The 19957-nt window shown below is 43.0% G+C and overlaps 1 protein-coding gene across 3 annotated transcripts in view; it reads left to right on the forward strand.

Annotated features, from left to right (window-relative positions):
- Window positions 1-19957, forward strand: part of GRHL2 (grainyhead like transcription factor 2) — a 166883-nt gene that overhangs the window by 67003 nt on the left and 79923 nt on the right. For all 3 annotated transcript variants that reach the window (XM_081503476.1, XM_081503475.1, XM_081503474.1), the window contains exons 5-7: window positions 2210-2265; window positions 5065-5221; window positions 9833-9944. In XM_081503476.1, coding sequence (XP_081359602.1) covers window positions 2210-2265; window positions 5065-5221; window positions 9833-9944 — 325 coding nt within the window. The remainder of the gene's footprint in view (window positions 1-2209; window positions 2266-5064; window positions 5222-9832; window positions 9945-19957) is intronic.

Genomic DNA, 19957 nt, shown 5'->3' on the forward strand with positions numbered 1-19957 from the left:
CCATCAGGTTCTAGGAAACATGTAAAGCTTGAGAGAGGGAAGAAAGAGTTTTCATAGAAAAATCATGTGTATTGTCATTATAAAAATCAAAGTAGAAGAAAGAATTTGCTTATTCTACTCTACAGTTTTATATAAGTAAGTTAATAGAAGTCTGACTAGCTGTAGGAATGAGGAAACTCCAGATCTCAGTGGTATGATACAGTAAAAATTGATTTCTTGCTAATAATCTTGATACAAGTCTATAGACCTGTCTTCTGATCAGGAATCCAGGTTCTCTCCATCTTCTGACATTACCGTCTCTATATATGACTTCAGTCACCCTAGCTGGGGAAGAGAGACTATGGAGATGGCACACTGACTTGTAAATACTTTGATCTGAAGGTGGTGCTGTTTCCCCTGTTCACATTTCATTGGCTAGAACTAGTCACATGGTCTCAACTAACTGCAAGAGGGCTGAGAAGTCGATTTTCCCATTTAGTCCTCCAGTGTGCTCAGGAATGAGAACCATTAGGTTAGCCAAAAAGTTTATCCAAATTTTTCCATAATATCTGAAAATATAAAATATGAAAATATATTTCATATAATATATTAAATATTTCACGTAATATATCAATAACAATAATTTATAATTATATCAATATATAATAATTGTTATATTAAATATAATATATATTCAGGTTTCCTCATAATATCTGGAAACATATAAATATGGAAATATAATATATATTATATTATATACATGTATATAAATATAATATCTTATGGAAAAACCTGAATGAACTTTTTGGCCAACCCAATATTTATAGGGAAGACAAGATATCTCCACCATGTATTTCATTATTTAGCCCCTAGTATGTTAATTGTCAAATTAATGTAGTTTGCAGAGAATCCTGGAATGAAATCAAAGAATTACTTGTCATAGCCAACAGACTTATGATGGTTATGTCCACTGATGTCATATTCATCTGTAGACTGATACTGAAAGTTACGCTGGATCCAAACACTGTCCAATGTGATTAATTTTTAAGTGGTAGTTCATTTCCTCCCCCAAACGTAAAGAATAAAACCTTGAAAATGTTGATTCAGTTACTAAAATGGATCATAGCTTTGCTTTTGATTAGTGCAACCAATTTTATTATTTTTTATTTCAAATACTTGAAATAGTGCATGTAGTACCACTAAAATCTTTGAACTACTTTTCAAAGAATGGACATTTATGGCAGAGAAATGAGAAGCAAGAAGTTGTTTCTTAGAGAGACTAGAAAAAAGGCCACAGTGGAAGGTCCAGATGTATGTGATCCACCAAGTGCTTTTTCATCAGTGTTCTGTTGTATTCACTTTAGGATCAAGAGTTGGCGCTTTTGTGCATCTACTTGAAAAGGTTCTAAAATGTAGTAAAATGCATCCTACTTGCACTAAATATACAACAACTGGATGTCTGTGAACCCAAACCTCCTCATGTGTAATATTATGACTTAGGGTTTCCTCTCCAAATTCACTCTTAACAATGTTGAGATAATGAAGGTCTTAGAGAAGGGCACCAAATGTGATCAAGTGGTCACTATAGAACACAATTTAATACACATAGATAGAGCTCGCCACATTCCAGGAACTATTCGTAGTAGTTCACCTCTAATAATGCAGTTATGAAAATAATGCGGTTTTCATCACTATAACTGTGCATTTTACAGCTGAAGAAAATATGGTGCTTGCCCCAGTCTACACAGGCAGCAGTTAAAAGAACTAGAACTCGACTCTAGACGGTCTTGCTCCCGAAACTATGCTCCTAACACTCTCAATCGGGCTTATGATATGCTGTGTGACCTCCCTGTATTCAGTGCTCCATTAACTCAGAATTCATGACTTTTGGAATAGTGCTGGAGATAAGAAAATAGAAGAGATGTTTAAAGGTTTGAGAAAACAGTTTCCAGTACCTGGAAACACCGTAGGAGCACCTGTGAACATGTGAATAAAAGCACAAATACATTTTATGTGAATGTAATTCTCATGTGCAGGTGCTATGCCAGTTCTGCACACAAGTGGTAACTATTTTCACTGTAGTTGAAAACACAATATCAAAAAAATGTGTAATTTTCCTTTCTAAAACAAGGATAAGACAGTTTGGATACCTTTGCCACTTTGGTGAGGGGGGCGGAGCATAATGACTCACCAATTTGTTTTAATTTTGATGACTTTTTATATTTTGCAGAAATTTCGGAGTGCTTCGGTCGGGGCTGAGGAGTACATGTACGATCAGACATCAAGGTAGGTTTCCAGGAGATGCCCCTAGACACTGATGCACTGATAACTGTTTAAATGTATCTTCAAGTTATACTTCTGCACCTTTAAAATAAAATCTTCTTCCCTGCACAATGACTTCTAAATTATTATTTCCAGGCCCATACTCTTTCTTTGTCCTTTTGTTGGCTAGATATGCCTTCTTAGGTGTTCCTCTGAGCCTCAGACACTTGGGCCTCCAACACAATATGTACATAACAAAACTCTCTCTTTTTCCTCCCCTTTTTCCCTTCCTTCTTGACTTCTTTCACTTCTGTTCTTCCACTTTATTCCCTCTTTTTAAAAATTAATTAATTAATTAACTATGTATTTTGGCTGTGCTGGGTCTTCGTTGCTGCGTGCAGTCTTTCTCTAGTTTCGGCTAGCAGGGGCTACTCTCTAGTTGCAGTGCATGGGCTTCTCATTGTGCTGGCTTCTCTTGTTGTGGAGCACAGGCTCTAGGTGCACGGGCTTCATTAGTTGCAGGGCACAGGCTTAGTTGCCCTATGGCATGTAAATCTTCCTGGACCAGGGATAGAACCCATGTCTTCTGCACTGGCAGGCAGACTCTTAACCACTGGACCACCAGGGAAGTCCCGCTTTCATTTCTTGTTATGCGTAATGGTGTAGCCATCCTCCTAGCCACCCACTCCAGAGGTGCTTCAAGACAGGAGAGAAGGGCGTGAATGAATGAATCTCTCCCATTTGCAAACCTTTCCAGTGATTTTACCATTTCAGATAGAATAAAACACATATTCCTTATGAAGGTGGTTAGGGCCCTTTGTGCATTGTAAACCTCATCTCCCACTGTGTTTCTTGCCCCTTTACTTTTACGTGTATGACCCTCTTTTCTTGTCTCTGTTTTCTCTTAAAGTCCTTCTGCTCCTTCAGGGTCTTGTTCAGCCTCCCAGTCATCCTCTCCAGATTGTTCCAGACAGAATTTGGCTGTGCAGTGGTGGCGAAGGGTAGTGAAAAGGCAGAGAAGAAAGTTTCAAATCAACTTCTAAAATTTGGAAATACATGGGTAATTTACATGCTATCGGTCCAGATAACCATGCAACCAGCTATTGGGCCATTAAAAAGAGCACTGACCTACCATTTTCGTGCCCTGGTTTTGCTTTCTGCTGCTGTCATTGTCCCCTGGAGTGAGCAAGTTTCTCAGCCGCTTCTCAACTGTGAAATGAGAAACGTGGTTCTTATCTTGTGCTGTGGATCAGCCTGGGGGACGTGAATTCCCTGAAATTATATTACAAATCATTTGTGTTCATATGTGCTTTTATCTGGGGAGAGAGTTCACAGCTTTCTTCATGTTTTTCAAGTAGTCTGTGCCCTAAAGTTGCAAGCTCCTGATCTAGGTGATTCCTAATATCCTGTCTAGGTCTCAAATTTTCTGATTCAGTGGTTATCTCAAAATTGCTTTTTCCAGACAAAATGACAGTGAAATTGATTCTATCTTGAATAATTTATTTCCCACCTTATTCTAAGATGCATATTCTGGAATTTGCTTTGTTTATCAGCTTTAGCCTAAGATTTTTTTATTATATAAGAGAAATATTATTTTGCCCTTCAGATTTCTTTCTCATTATATAAGCTAAAAGATATGAAACATTGCAGAAATATTCAACATAGGAAACAAGAGTCTCCCGTGATCTTATAGGTAGAGCATTTTAGGAAGCAAACTTTGAATCTTTTTGTACCCAGTCTTTCACAGACTGTGAAGTTTAAAGGGCTAAAAAAATAGATAGACACAGCAAACAGTTTCTGATGATCCAGAAAACAGACAAAGCATTTCCAACTGGATCATCACTGTGCCATCCTGCAGGGTAGCAGAAATAAATATTCTGAATGAGCATCTTAAATAAAAAAGATGGTGGTTCATATTCGTTGCTCATTTTAAACAATAGCTATGTTTTTCAAAGTTGGGAAAATCAGTGTTTTCATTTTACAAATTAAATTGTATTTGTCAAATATTAGGGAAATTATTAAGAGCAGGGATCTGCAAACTTTTTTTCTGTAATAAGCTAGATATTAAATATTTTCATTTTAGCAAATTACACAGTCTCTGTCACAACTATTCAGCCCATCTGTGGCAGTGCAAACGCGGCCATGAGAAGATAAAAACAGATAAGTGTAGCTATGGGCCAGTAAATATTTACAAAAACAGCCAGCCAACTGGCTCTGGCCCAGGGACCATTGTTTGCAAGCTCCAGTAACCCTGTCATGAGTTCTTCTGTAGGCTTAGAAAACAAGACCCCCAAATCAAAAAATAATCCCTGTTATGAAACTAGATTCCCTAGAGATTTCAATAATGACTGTTGAGTTCTAGATTTTTATATTCTGAGGTGTTTTAAAGTGGGATGTAGCTATGAGCAACACCTCAGTTAGACAAAAGAAGGTTAAGTATATGGATCAATTGAACAAAGGCACTCACACCTTTGGCTTATTGCTAGCGTGAAAGAGGCAAGTCCTGTCTAAGTTCAGGCGTTGCAAAGTCCCAGCTAAAACCTAACAGAGGCTCCCCTGGCCCTGCCTGGCTCAGTGGGATGGGCATGTCATGGACTTTCTCCCTTTCTTAACCATCTGGTTTATGGGCCACTAATAGAAATGTTATGTGCACTGTACTAGCAGTGACCTTTGGTATAGTCTCATCTCTTTTGCCATAGGCTGTGTTTTGTCTGTGAAATGGAGTAAACGTTGGTTAATGTTCATACAAAATATTATTGATGTGAAATTGATCCCAAAGGCAGAAATGTCTGAGTAAATCTGACCACTATTTTCTGTTCACAGTGGCACATTTCAGTACACCTTGGAAGCCACCAAATCTCTCCGTCAGAAGCAAGGGGAGGGCCCGATGACCTACCTCAACAAGGGACAGTTCTATGCCATCACGCTCAGCGAGACGGGGGACAACAAGTGCTTCCGACACCCCATCAGCAAAGTCAGGGTAGGAGCCTCATCTCTCAAATAAAGCATGGAGGGACCAGAGGAAATCATTGTTACTTGCCAGCCTTGTGGAAGGGCATGGAAAAAAATTCCAAAGTAAATAATTCTAGTACAAATGTCAGAATTGGGGCACAAGAGCTTATTGGCTTGCGGTTTATCATTTTAATCAGTAACCAATAAACCCCAGGGAACGAACGTGGTGGGAACATGCTTTCTGACTGTATCCAAGAAATTTTCCCAGCTTCATTCATTGCCTATGTGGTATCTAGTTATTATCATTGTTGTTTTCAATCAAATGATGTTCATTTTTCCAGTAAGTAGCTGTAAGTCAGAGCATATCTGTGGGCGGGAAAGAGCTGGGCTTTATTCTGTAAAGGAGGGTGCAATTCATACATGTCCCTGGGCCCTTTGCAGTTCTGCTTAAAAGGCTTCTGCAGCCCAGTGCTTACTCAGGAGTCAAGGGGTTCAGTTCAGTCACTCAGTCATGTCCGACTCTTTGCGACTCCATTGACTGCAGCACACCAGGCTTTCCTGTCCATCACCAACTCCTGAAACCTGCAAACTCATGTCCATTGAGTCAGTGATGCCATCCAGCCATCTCATCCTCTGTCGTCCCCTTCTCCTCCTGCCGTCAATCTTTACCAGCATCAGGGTCTTTTCAAATGAGTCAGTTCTTCTCATCAGGTGGCCAAATTATTGGAGTTTTAGCTTCAGCATCAGTCCTTCCAATGAATATTCAGGACTAATTTCCTTTGGGATTGACTGGTTGGATCTCCTTGCAGTTCAAGGGACTCTCAAGAGTCTTCTCCAACACCACAGTTCAAAAGCATCACTTCTTTGGCGCTCAGCTTTCTTTATAGTCCTACTCTCACATCCATACGTGGCTACTAGAAAAACCATAGCTTTGACTAGATGGACCTTTGTTGGCAAAGTAATGTCTCTGCTTTTTAATATGCTATCTAGGTTTGTCATAGCTTTTCTTCCAAGGAGCAAGTGTCTTTTAATTTCATGACTGCAGTCATCATCTGCAGTGATTTTGGAGCTCCCCGAAATAAAGTCTGTCACTGTTTCCATTGTTTCCCCATCTGTTTGCCATGAAGTGATGGGACTGGATGTTGTGATCTTAGTTTTCTGGATGTTGAATTTTAAGCCAACTTTTTCACTCTCCTCTTTCACTTTCATCAAGTCCACCATAGTTTGGTCTCACTCAGGTCAAACAATGGGGAGGGAACACAGCCCCGCCCATCAACAGAAAATTGGATTAAAGATTTACTGAGCCTGGCCCCGCCCATCAGAACAAGACTGAGTTTCCCCCACAGTCAGTCTCTCCCATCAGGAAGCTTCCATGAGCCTCATCCTTATCCCTCAGAGGGCAGACAGAATGAAAACCACAATCACAGAAAACTAATCAAACTGATCACATGGACCACAGCCTTGTCTAACTCACTGAAACTATGAGCCATGCCGTGTAGGGTCACCCAAGATGGATGGGTCATGGTGGAGAGTTCTGACACAACATGGTCCACTGGAGAAGGGAATGGCAAACCACTTCAGTATTCTTGCCTTGAGAACCGCATGAACAGTATGAAAAGTCAAGGGGTGGGCATGATATGATCCCTACCTGGAGTGACTTGAAAGAATTGTCACATCCATGAGGGTTAGTTCTATTTGTGGGGAATGAAACTGTCTTGGAAGTCCTCTAGCGTCTGGCATTCTCAACTCTGCCAAGAAGGGCGGGAACTGGTAATGCTCCTCTACTGAAAAGGAAAATTATACATACAAAAGCTCTGAAAAAAGGCTGAAGGACTTTCCTGCCCTGTTGTAAAATGATTTATGCTGCTGTGTGTGTGCTGTCCACCCCTCCTTGTTTTATCATAACTCCCTCCTCCTAAGCTGTTTCTTCAGCACACTGAGAAAGGAACACCGTGCTCTGCCAGGCCCAGTTCACCCCATCTCAGATTCCCACGCAAAGGGTAACACATGAGGTCGCAGAGAAAAGCGTATCCAGGCACCTGCTGGTGACTTGCCTGTTACTAGCTTTAGGTAAAATCATTACAGTGGTGTGCTCTTGAATCAACCAGGTTTTATGACATTGTTTCCATGAGAAAGACAGGGAAGAACTGCTCCTCCTTTGTCCAACAGGCCTTCCTCCCTTCAAGGCTGTCCCGGTTCCAGATTGGAGCTTCAGGAGGCAGGGTGGTTGTGAGTGAAGGGAAGGATGGGGAGGGAGGCTCCGGGACTAATGTCCTACCTGAGGCTGAGCTCCAGGGCAGGTGCAAAGGTGTTTAGTGGGCTGTGTGCCCTCCGGGGGCTTAGTATGTCCTAATCCTGTGGTCAGGCCTGCAGTGGAGGGATGCCGTCCTCATCCCCATCCTCCCAACAACCAGAGCCACAATAGAACGGCTGGTATTTATTGAGTGTGTGTATGTTAAACACTGTACGTCGAGTACCTCTCCGAAACTAGCAACAACCTTATGCCATAGGCATGACTTCTATAATGTTCCAGATGAGGAGACTTGACCTTTCAGAAGTCAGTGACTGGCCAAGGTCACACAGCTCAAATGTGAGGGAGCCAGGTTATATCCCAGACAGTCAGACTTCTAACCTACTCTCTTAACACCCAAGTGTACAGTACTGAGTAGATGGAGGCCTGAAAGGCATAGGCTCCACCTTTGGAAATTGACCCTAGTGCACCCTATGCCATCATATATGAATGCCTGGTGAGAAGACACTGGATACCTCTTCTTTTTTTAAAAAAAAAAATCTTGCCAATTACAAGATAATATATAACTCATATAAACCTTGGTAATAACACCATTATCATCACCCTGAAAAAATGATGTTAGTAATCTAAGGCCATGGCAGTAGTTTGGAGTACAGCGACTTTTCCAAGAATTTTCTTTGATTGAAATCATGAAAATAATGTAGTTTATTTTATTTCCTTTTGTTCCATTTTGCCTAAAACAAAGAGCCTTCCTCCTCTTAAGGTCTTCAGTCTAACAGCCTTGGAGAGCAGGGTGGCCCTTCTCGGAGTGGGTCTTTCTTACTCCTCGGCTCTGGGAGAGCAAGCCGCCCGGAGGAACAAGGGATGCACTTAGAATCTCTGAGCACTGATTTCTGCGAACAATCCCAAGTCAGAGCATGTAGCCTTGGTAATAGCAGTTTCAAACTGCCTTTTTCTTTATCACTGAAAAAATATATTTCCATACCAAGCATATGCCATTACTTATGCTGATTTACTCATTCACTAGAAAAAATGTTATTTTTATTTTGGAACAGACAGAAATAAACAGCAGGAGGCTGTGCAGTGAATATATACATAGAAATAGAAAGACCTGAGGAAGGGGAAGGGAGAAGGATGGAGGGAGGCTGAGCCCCGGGTTCCGCCAGCACAGCCAGTGGGTCCCCTTCTCGTCAGCTCTCCTGCGTGCCTTTGTGAGTCATGCTGCTTGTGGATTTGAATAATATGGATGTGTATTTCTAAACCAGCTTTTCTAACAAACTTCTGCTTTTTTTTGTGCGACAAATGTTTACATACCAGTGGGAATAAGCCATATCTTGACTTGACACTACGGCTACTATCATGCATTTGGTATTTCTTATTTGTCGGGCACTAGGGACACGGTGGCGAGTGACACAATATCCCCGCCCTTATTAACATAAGACCCTGCCATGGACTGAGTAACTGTAAGAAATAAGGTAGATATGTGTCAAATGCTACAGAGGACAAGGCATTAAGGAATGAGAGTCGATGAACTAGTCTCTTGAAATAGCAGAATATCTGAGAGGTATTTTGGATATGGAATGAGATGGGGAGTATATTCCTGGGTACAGTATTCCTCATGCTGGAATTAAAGGGTTGTAAGTTGGGTTTTTGTGTTTTTTTTGGTTGTTTGTTTGGTGATTTTGGGTACCTTCTCCATCTCGTAAATGACAATGAATTAACATATATTTAGTTTAGCAAGACGGTTGGTAACTTAGAAGTAGAAGTTGTTTGGGATTCTTATTTCTACAGATATAATTAGTTTCATGGGCTCATTTAAAAGTACATCTACATATTTAAGTAAATCATATGGTTGACTTTGTATCTTTTGGTCTGTGATATATCTGTATTTTATATCATTGTTCATCAATGTGAGCTCATCTTTTAGTATTTCTCTCAGTACCATCACTGATCCAGTCAGAGGCACTTCATTAGGCCAGAAACACATATTTGCTCTTTTACAAAAGCATCAAATTCTATGTTTAAGGATATGACATTTCAAAATGGCCTTGTATCCACCGTAAGAAAAAAATCTGTTTTGGTATTCCCATTCACCTCACCAAATAATACATTTGCTTGTAAATTGGTTAATCCAGTTGTGTGTTAGTCATGGTAAAGATGAGCTAGCATTCATTTTTACTCTGTGCTGTTCTCATTTCCCATTCATTTCCTAAAAAGTAGGCCTATTTTGAAACAAAACAAACCCTACAACTGAGCTTATCTAAAGCAAGAAAAGCAAATTTACAGAAATTAAGGCAACACACCTCTGGTAGGATTTCCAGAACTGGAGACTGTGAAGCAGGAGGGGCTGAATGGAAAGTAAGCTGTGTGGTTCTCCCTGCCCTACAGAGCGTGGTGATGGTGGTCTTCAGTGAAGACAAAAACCGGGACGAGCAGCTGAAATACTGGAAGTACTGGCACTCTCGGCAGCACACTGCAAAGCAGAGGGTCCTGGACATTGGTAAGTTGACCTTGACCTTGACCTTCTTGCATGGTCTTTGATAAACCTCCATGTTGTCTTGATGCAAAGGAGAGCCCAGAAATCACAGCTGAGACCTACATCACTCTCATGATGTGCCCAGCACTGTTCTGTGCACCTTTCCAATATTTCAGTACATTTAGTACAAATTAGGCTGAGAAGTCAAGATCGGGCTAAGCTGAGAGCAAAACAGTTTGTGTCGCATGGAAGTCAACTGTGTCTCATATAATAATAGGTTTAGATTTACCACGGCCATGCCAGTTTCTGAATCATATTTCCATGCCCTTTTGTGTTTGAGCCTAATAACTGGCAGGCAGGCCAGAGGAACCCCTGTAACATGAGTAGCCTGGGCTCATTTGGTTCTAAGGTACTCGTGAAGGTCACGTGACTAGATAGAGCATTCTCGTTCTCTAATTTTCCATCTTGTGTTCCTTCCATCCAAACACACATCTAGTGCAAAGAGTACTAGGTGATCAGACTAACGCAGAGTTCGAGAGAGTGTTTTTGGCAGTAGAGAAGGAATGATCTGCCCAGTGCATTTCCTGGAGTCTGTATATTCCTAAACATCACGCTTGTTCTTTAGAGATTCGGAGTCCTCTGGGTGGGACTCAGTCCAGTCAAGAGAACAGAGCCCATACCAAGTGATTCCATGGAGAGGATTCATTGCCAAGGTTGGGAGGGTGGAAGGCCCCATGAGGCCATGAGGGAGGAGCCACAGCAGGAACTTGCTGCTATTTGCTGGAGGTCCGGAGGATCAAACGGAGAGGGGGTGGGGGTTGTGAGAGCTGCCAGGCAGGGACAGGATCGGCCAGAGCCAAAGCTGGGACCACGGAGGGAGCACAGAGAATCTGCCAGAGACACCCCTCAGTGAAGAACAGGGAGGAGACGGGACGCCCTGACCCCCAGCCTCTCCTAGCACTTTCCATTGGCCCCATTAGCCTGAAGAGGAGGGCATGCCTCCCTGGCACATGCGCTTTGCAGGAATCAACCTCTAGACGCAGAGCAAAGCTGGGGGTGTCAGGGATTGATCTTAAAGTGTCTAGGAATAAGACCACAGTAATTATATGTGTTTCTAAATAATTTTAACAGTTCATCTGAATCCTGCTTCCATAAGAAATTATTTCTCATTTATAGGCTTTATTTTCATGTTTCCCAGACCTAGAGGCACAATCTCAGTGAGGACAGACCAAGTCCAGTGAGGAAGGTTTCTGCTGTGTTGGACACCAGGGTTGATAATAAACCACTAGAAGGATGTTTACTGTTATTTCTTTCACATTGTAACAACGGATTTTTTCAGACCTTTTATCTCACACTTGCTGGGACACTTTGACCAATGGTAGAGGAACTAAGGTAGGGTTGGAGACTCACTGTAGAACATATGGAAACTAATTTGCTGGTTTTTCTTGCAAAATGGCTACACCACTTCTTATCTCTACCACAGACACACACACACACACACACTCACACACATCTCCTTTCAACTAGTCAAACGATTTTATTTAATAACCAAGGAAACCAAGGCTTACTGACCCGCCTTTCCTTTCCTCTGATAATTAGTGCAAGAATTAGTGCTAGTGCTGGGATAAAAGCAATCTTCCTCACCCAGGTCACACCCTGAACCCCCAAGATCGACCAACTGGGAAGAAGGGTTTAAGAATACTTGCCATAACCTGCTTTGGAGGCAGTCTGCCCAGAGCAGAGGAACAATTTTATTTTATTTGAAAAGTTAGCCTTATAATTATTGCCCAAGAAAGGAGCAATTAAGTAGAAATGTGGCCTAGGTCCAAATAAGGCAAATAATAAACACGTTTTACTGGCATACCTGTGGGTTCAACTTTGATGTTGTTACAGGGTTTACTTTTCTTAGCCCAGAATGATCTCTCAGGTCTCATAGGATTTCAGATCTTATCTCTCTTCTTTATCACCTCCTGGCTGCTTTTTCTCCCTCACGTAACCCTTTGCACATGTGTGTGTGCACACAAACACATACACATTTATCATTGAGATTTGTGGCTTTGACTCAGTAGCTTCATGGCTTTCTGGGCTATTTGCTGACTCTTGAGATTAAGGCATTGCATCAGCCTCTTAGGTTCAAATGAAAAATCAATTTTCTGACCACAGTCTCTACCCCTCACCTCAGCCTGACGGGATGAGGAAACATGGAAGAATTTCCTTTAATTCATTCTTGCACCAGATTTTAAAAAATCAAGCAATTTGTTCCTCTGTCAGTGGGCGGTTAACACCATTTCCAATAGAAAGGGTAGGGGGTGAGGTTGCTGTGGCAGTTCCATCTGTGTGCCCTTCCCGGCGGTAACTCTGCAGGGCCATGTTGAGAGTGTCTGTGAGGCTGCACCTGGGCGCAGCCAGGGGGTTACCAATGCCTGCTGAGGGCGAAGGGAGGCCCAAGAGTGCGTTTATGCTGTACCTTTGTCAGTTTGGGTGGAGAACCTTCTAGTGGCCTGCAAGAGAAAAGGACAAATCCAGAAGTGTTTAATGTGTTATTTTTCTTTACCTTTATGAACTGGAGATTACAGTCAGGGCTCCCAGGTTGCAGTTCCCAAGCCTCTCCCAGCCACTGTGGACAGCAAGTCCAACTGAAGCCTGTAGGTATGACTTTGAAGCTGGCATTAGAGACTGAGATGAGGCCCTTTTTTGCTAAAACGAGCATTCGTAACCTGGGTCCTTGGGGTCTGTGGGTGGGCTTTGGGGAACCTCCACTCCTCAAATTATGTGCCATACCACTCTGTGTATGGATGCACAGGTCCTTTCACCTTCTTTCCAGGGATGCCCAGGACAGCCAACCCTCCCTCCATCACTCAGTCTCCCTGCTTCCCTTCCAAGCAGCGCCCAGTGGAGCTCTCACCTCTCTTTGTGTCTTTCCTTCTTCAGCATCCCCTCAGAACTCATGTGCTCAGTCACTGAGTCGACTCTTGGTGGCCCCATGGACTGTAGCCCGCCAGGTTCCTCTGTCCATGGGATTTCCCAGGCAAGCATACTGGAGTGGGTTGCCATTTCCTTCTCCGGGGAACTCAGCACTCACACTCAAGGATCATCCTGTCACCTCTGGGCCCTGATATAATCATGCCCGGAGAACATTCTCCATCTTTCCTTACGTAAATCTGTCTCCTTTGGACTAGACTGTTGGTTGTTCTTTGTGGCCCCTCCTCATCTCCCACATGCTCCTGATCCTCTGAGTAGCCTGTGTGTGCTGGCTGCCTGATGGGAGAGGACCCTTGGTGTCCCTGTTGGAGCCCCGTCTGCGGATCCACGGAACGTGGAGGGTCAGGGAAGAGAGCTGCTCCTCAGAGCATGAGGCACCTCAGCTGCCAGCTTCCTGTGTGCTGAGCGGAGTTCCTGGTGAGGCCCTTCCTGCCTCACACCAGTCACATCCCTCCCTGGGTGGATACTCATATGTTGCCTGACTTGTTCCCTTACTTCTTGGAGGCCTTTGCTTGTTGTCACTGTATCAGAGAGACCTTTCCTCTCACCTCACCCAAACATCATGCCCTCATCGCTCTCAAGCTCCATTAACTCTTCTCTACTGCAGAGCCCTGTCACCACCAAACATGTTGTTCTGAATATATGTTTCTATTTCTTATTGTGTCCCCCCTCATGCTACACTAAGCCCCATAAGAGCAGACACTTGTCTGTTTCTTTTCTGCTCCAGGCCCAATGCCTCTCACAGAGCCTGAGTAACTGTGAGCATTTGATAAATATTTCCTGAAGGAATGAATGAACATATGAATGAATGAATGAACGCACATAAGGATGAAACTCTTACTGCAGTGATAGGCAGCTGGCTTTCAAAGAGGGAACTGTGTCTTAGTAACAGCTCCTGGGTGTCTGTTGCTTTTTGTGTACCAGGATCTTTCTATACATCAGACATAAGCATTTTGTCCTTCATCCTGAAAACAACTTATTTTATTGCTGAAAAGCTGAGAGGGTGAGGTGCGAAGAATTTTACCCAAGATCAAACCCCTGGTAAGTGATGAAGATGGAAACTCAGGATTACTAGAGTGTGTACCCCTTGTTTTTTTAATTATTGTGTGTCTTCACTCCACTGTCTATCATCTTTGTATCCTGACCTCTAGATAGTTCTTGGCCCCCCACCAGCCTCTAATCACATGCAGAGTGACTGCAAGCTTTCATGAATTGACCTTGCATTGAGGTCCTGCCTCTCCCCTCTGCACCTTCCTTTCCAGACGCTGAGAACGTTTTGCACTCTGAGTGGTAGGACTCGGCTGCTGCTAGTTCTGACATTTCTAAAAGCCAGTTCAGATGTGTGGTTCTTGTACATTAGGCCATAAACTATGTTGGTGGGGAAGGAAACATTAGCAATTAGCTCTTACTGGGTATAAGTAAAACAAACAAACCCCAGCCCAAGTGCACTCTGCTGCTCTGCAAAGCACATAAGTAGAGTTCTCCAAGTTTCACAAGTTCTTTCTTGTGAGCTCGTCGGATAACAGCAGTTACTCCAGGTCGTCAATATGTTCACATTCTGCAGCCCAAAGAGTGTTCCTGTGCTGATTATACCTACTGTATGGAATCACCACTTCAATGGTATCTGTCATTTGCTCATCTTTGAGTGTGAAAGCCCCTTTCTCAAAGGACAGGGGTCAGTGTCGGGCCCATCTTAGTTACCACCAGCTTGCAGAAAGGCAGAGTAATTCCACATTCACTCAGCAAACCGACCCTTCGTTAGGAACTGGTGATTCAGAGATAAATAAATAAGGCAGAGGCTCATCCTCAAACTTCTGCAGACTGGAGGCAAGAAGATGGCTGGCTGAGGTTATCACATGGTGAGAGGCGGATGGGAGGAACACTTGCTGGACTTAGAAACATCTAAGTCCCCTCTGAAAAGATAACAAGAACATGTGAGGTCAAAAAGGTGAGGGAGGGTGCTGTGATCCAAGGAAACAGCCCATGCAGAGGTATAGGAATCAAGACAGTAAAACCAAAGTGAGATTGGCACATGATTTTATAAAATCTGCTAAAACTGTTGGCAAAGATGGGGGGGGTGGAAACTCGTGAATGCTGGTGGGAGTGTCATTGATTCAACTTACACAGTGGGTGGGGAGACGAGCGAACTGGGCTGAGAAAATGAGCTAGAAGGCTGTGGGGGCTGTGAAGAGGCTTGCTTTTCAAGGGGAATTTTAGAGTGACCTGGTGGCTCAGACAGTGAAGAATCTGCCTGCAATGCAGGGACCTGGGTTCGATGCCTGGGTTGGGAAGATCTCGTGGAGAAGGGAATGGCTACCCACTCCAGTATCCTTGCCTGGAGAATCCCATGGACAGAGGAACCTGGTGGGCTGCAGTCCATGGGGTCACTGAGTCGGACATGACTGAGTGTTAACTAACACTTTCTTAGAGTGACAGGGGTAGGAAGTATAGATGGGATTTGCTGGTCTCAAGCTGTAAGAGGAGCCCCATGTAAAGCTGTTTCCATGAGGGAGGTACAGGCTGAAGCTCCGGGTCTCCCGTGGAGGCTGAATGAGCCCAGCAGGGTGTTTTGGGGTCCAAAGCCCAGAAGGTTCCTGGTATGAGAGGGCTGTTGACTCCGACCACACGTATCTTGGTGGTCAACTCAGAGCTGCAGGCGGAACACTGGGGAAATGCTCTCTCAGACTGTTGGGTGGGTCTTTGCAGAGGAGCGTCACCACACCAGATACTGAGGGGAACTGATCTCAGAGTTTCTCATCTTCTGCTGCTTTGGCACTAGCTTGGCTCCACAGAATCTTGTTTTGCAGTTTCGTTGGGGAGATTTTCGAAATGTGTGTGCTTATACTTTGTTTATATTGAGGTATAACATGCATATTTTTTTTTTCACTAATCCATGTTTTTCTCTTGAACATCTCTAAAGAGATGGAAGGATATATAAGTGAGGGCCCATAAAAGATGTCACTCATCCAGGTGGGTGTGTTCCATTCGCCCATCAGTCCTCCCAGAACTCTGACACGGGGGAGACTGGGCAGAAATACAGGCAAATGGAATACTGTGATGAGGCGACATTTCTCTTTATTGAGTTGCGGGGTTTGATTTGGGAGACAGACATTGCTCAACCGCTGAGGATTTTTAGCAGGACCCTGGTATCTGTATTTCAGAGAGGTGGTTCTGGGCCAGGGTCCAGGTGGGATGAAGTGAGGGAGAGACTGGTTATAGCTGGGGAGAGATCCAGAGGAGTAAGCTATAAAGGAGAGATGCAAAGTTAACTCAGGAATGAGAGATGAATTCTAGAGCAGGTAGACTCTCAGAACTGACTGGCTGTAGGGATAAAGCAGAAGAAAAAGATCACAGAAAGAAAGTGCAGCTTTGCCAACGAGGTAGGGATTGGGAGTAGCAGCAAGCATGGTGCCCCGGGTGCCAGGGGGTGGGGGCTGGCTGATGCTGAGTCCAGCCAGGGGCACAATGACTTGGAGGCACCATCTACACATTGAACAGGCTGGGAGTTCCCTGAGACTCATTTGCACAGTGGAGAGATCCAGTTTTGCCCCATGTAAGCCATTTAAAAAATATTTGAAAGGAACTACCAATCATAAAATGAACCGGAATGCGTACCAAGTCTACTCAAAGAGTGAATAATTATAGAACCACTTGCTAGGGAAGGAACGTTTTTTCTGTTCCCTTTCAAGCAAGGAAGGAAAATTATAAGACATTCAACAACTAACATTGATTTATAGAATGAAAAATCAGAAGCTACAGCAGATACATTGAAACTCATTCAAATATAGCTTCTCTCTTCTGAACAGAATTAAGAATTACTTGCTTGCTTTACAATGCAGCTTTTTCAAAATAATGAGCATCACAGTTTTTGCACTTTCTGAAAGGGTGGTATGGATGGTAACGTAATGAGACTAATTCCCCAAGCACATCCGAATGAGCAAAATTACTTGATAGTCACATCCAATGTAATCAGTATTGATATCATTTTGCAGTTAATTGTGAAACCAACCATTTGCTCTTTATTCAATCTGTCTTTGGTTTTGGTTCCCAGAAAGTAATCTTTCCCTGTATTAGTTATGTATTATATTGTTGATATGAATCCCATTGTTTTCCACGGTAATTGACAGGCAGTTATAATCTGTCTTTGGTTATTAGCATGGGATTATAGGATTTTCATCTGTGCCCTAATACAAATGTATTTCTTTATTTTAAAATTGTGCTGTTGATAGCAATCTTATATTTAGATAAAGTTTTCCATGAATCCTTAAGTTCCGATTAAATCAAAACACTTTTTCAAGTTTAGTTCTAGATAGTTTTCTTTGAGGGTCAAAGAGAAGCCTTTCAGGAGATTCTCGAATACAGAATTTCATTGACCACTGTGACTTACTCAGCTTGGCTCATCTGTCCAGGGCTGGGAGCTGTCTTCTGTGTGGAGTCATATTCCACTTTCAAATAGGAATTGTGAATAAAATGAAGTTACACCTTTATTTTTTCCTTTGAGTTTTCTACAGGATCCTGGCTTTGGATGTGCCTTACAAATGTGCTTTCTTGCAATTTTTAGAGTCAAATGCTGGCTTGGGCTACTCAAAGCTGTGCAAAAAGGTGGGGTGGTGGTGGTGTAGAGATTGGTGGGCTGGGAGAGGCACCTGCTGGCTTTCAAGAGGTCAGGTAGCCAAGTAGTCAGTGTGAATCTGTGGCCCAAATGGGCCTAGATACAGACATGAGTAAGATGTGGGGTAGGAAGTGACTCCTCTTATAAGAAACATGGATGGAAGGAAAGAGGAAGACCTAGCAATAGTTTGTAAGGAAATCTGCCAGGACCAGGGCCTGGATGTGTGGTCATTTGGTGAACTCTGGCCCTGTCCTGGCCCCTTCCCTGGGGGGAAGGCTGGGGGAACCCCAGGTCACCATAGGGAGCCCTACAACTTGCCTCTCTCTTCCCCAGGGTTGCCCACTCTGCCACTGAGTTTTGTTCTGTGGTGAGCCCTCCTCCCCCAGCACCGAACAAACCTGCTCTCTCCCTGCAGTTGGGAAAGTGTGGAACTTCCCTCCTTTAAAAACAACTCAAGGAAATGGAATTTTGATTTTTGATATTTCCTAGACTCTTTCCACAGTTCTGAATAGATATGAAAAGTAAATTTGATTCAAAACCAAACCAAACCCCTTGAGAGCCCTCCACTTAAAAAATAAATAAATAACCCAACCCAGGGCTGGTTGGTGAGAGTCAGGGCAGTGAGTGAGTCAGAACTGAGATAGTGGAGCAGCCTTGACCCCTGCCTCCTGCCCGGGTGGGGGCGGGGAGGTGGAGAGGGGGTGTGGCCCGCGCTCCGCCCCTGCTGTTCCAGTGTCACTGGTTCTGGCTGTTGCCACAGTCACAGGCGGTGCGAGGCATCCTCGGATTTACAGAGAAGCGCTGTAGCCACAGCTACTGGACAACTGTTTTCATCATCAACTTTGGTTAGAAAACATGTCCGTGATAAAAATGGTAGGCTGTTAATGCTCTATATTTAAAAGACGATACACTGCAAATATTCTTTAAACTTTAATCTGTAAGCAGAACATACTCATTTTCAATAAAAATTGAACCACCGTGAGTTTTTATTTATTGCATGCGTGTCTCCGTATGAGTGTTAGGAGCTGATTCTGTTGAGGACAGCACCTCTGGGGAGAATCATTTCCTCCTTGGCGTGTGTGCCTAGGGTGATGGAGAGTTCCCCCAGCCTTCCCCCGAGACAGGGCCAGAGTTCACCAACTGTCCACACATCCAGGCAGATTTCCTTCCAAACTATTGCTGGGTCTTCCTCTTTCTTTACAATCCATGTTTCTTAAAAAAGGCATCACTTCCGACCTCACATCTTACTCATGTCTGAATCCAGCATAACCTGCCTTTTATTAAAATTTCTTTTTTTTAAACTTGGAGTATTGTTGCTTTATAATATTGTGTTAGTTTCTGCTGTACAACAAAGTGAATCAGCTGTATGTATATACATATCCCCTCTTTTTTCGATTCCCTTCACATTTAGGTCACCAGGAAGCACTGAGGAGCGCTCCCTTGCTATGCACTCTCATTAGTTATCCGTTTTAAACATAGCAGTGTATGTCTGTCAGTCCCCATCTATCATTCCATCCCATTGCCTCTCTTCCATCCTGGGTATCCTTATGTTTGTTCTCTGCATCTGTATCTCTAGTCCTGCTTTGCAAATAAGGTCCTCTATACCATTTTTCTAGGTTCCACATATGAAAGTTGCTCAGTCCTGTCTGACTCTTCGCGACCCCACGGACTATACACTTCTTGGAATTCTCCAGGCCAGAATACTGGAGTGTGTAGCCTTTCCATTCTCGAGGGAAGCTAAGCTTCTCAAGGGGAGAGAAATTTTTTTTCTGTAACTTTTGTTTGACCAGCACCTGGTACGGTGCCTGGCGCAGAACAGATGCTCAACGAGTGCAGACTAGTTGATGAACAAACTTCCGTGTATGGTTCTGTGTATGTAGGTAACACCATGGTAAGGGGATATGTGCCTTGTTAACAGGATGGGGTTGGGCTCTGTCTTTTTCTATGATGAAAGAATCAGTTTTGGTGGCATTTTTCTGGTTGTCAGCTAAATGTGCATTTGGTACTTGAATTTCTTATATTTTAAAATTGTTGCATTATACTATAGGCTTTTTGATGAAACATGGTTAACAACTCCAAGACTTAGTTGCTAACATAGAAATATAATACCTACATTAATCAACCAAGGGGAAAGTTCTCCTTTTTAACTTGAGGGCTTCATTAATAAGCCAAGGGGAAATTTCTCCTTTTTAACTTTAACTGGAAATTATTGTTATTTCCCTGAAACAAACAGAAATTTGTTTTAAAGCAAACTTTACCAAGAAAAGATTTGGAAATTAAAAATTATAATTAATCTGGTCTTTAATTTGGGTTAATTTTTCACTGCTCTTGGGAAGTGTGTTTGCCTGGTTGTAGGCATTATTGTTTAAGAAACCTTTTCTGGAAAAGTACTTCCCAACTGCTGGCAATTTTAACACCCTGAGTGGTTAACCAGAAGGAATGT

The sequence above is a fragment of the Giraffa tippelskirchi genome, chromosome 6, assembly GCF_054371585.1.
Source record: "Giraffa tippelskirchi isolate mGirTip1 chromosome 6, T2T-mGirTip1v1.2.pri, whole genome shotgun sequence".
Taxonomy (NCBI): Eukaryota; Metazoa; Chordata; class Mammalia; order Artiodactyla; family Giraffidae; genus Giraffa; species Giraffa tippelskirchi.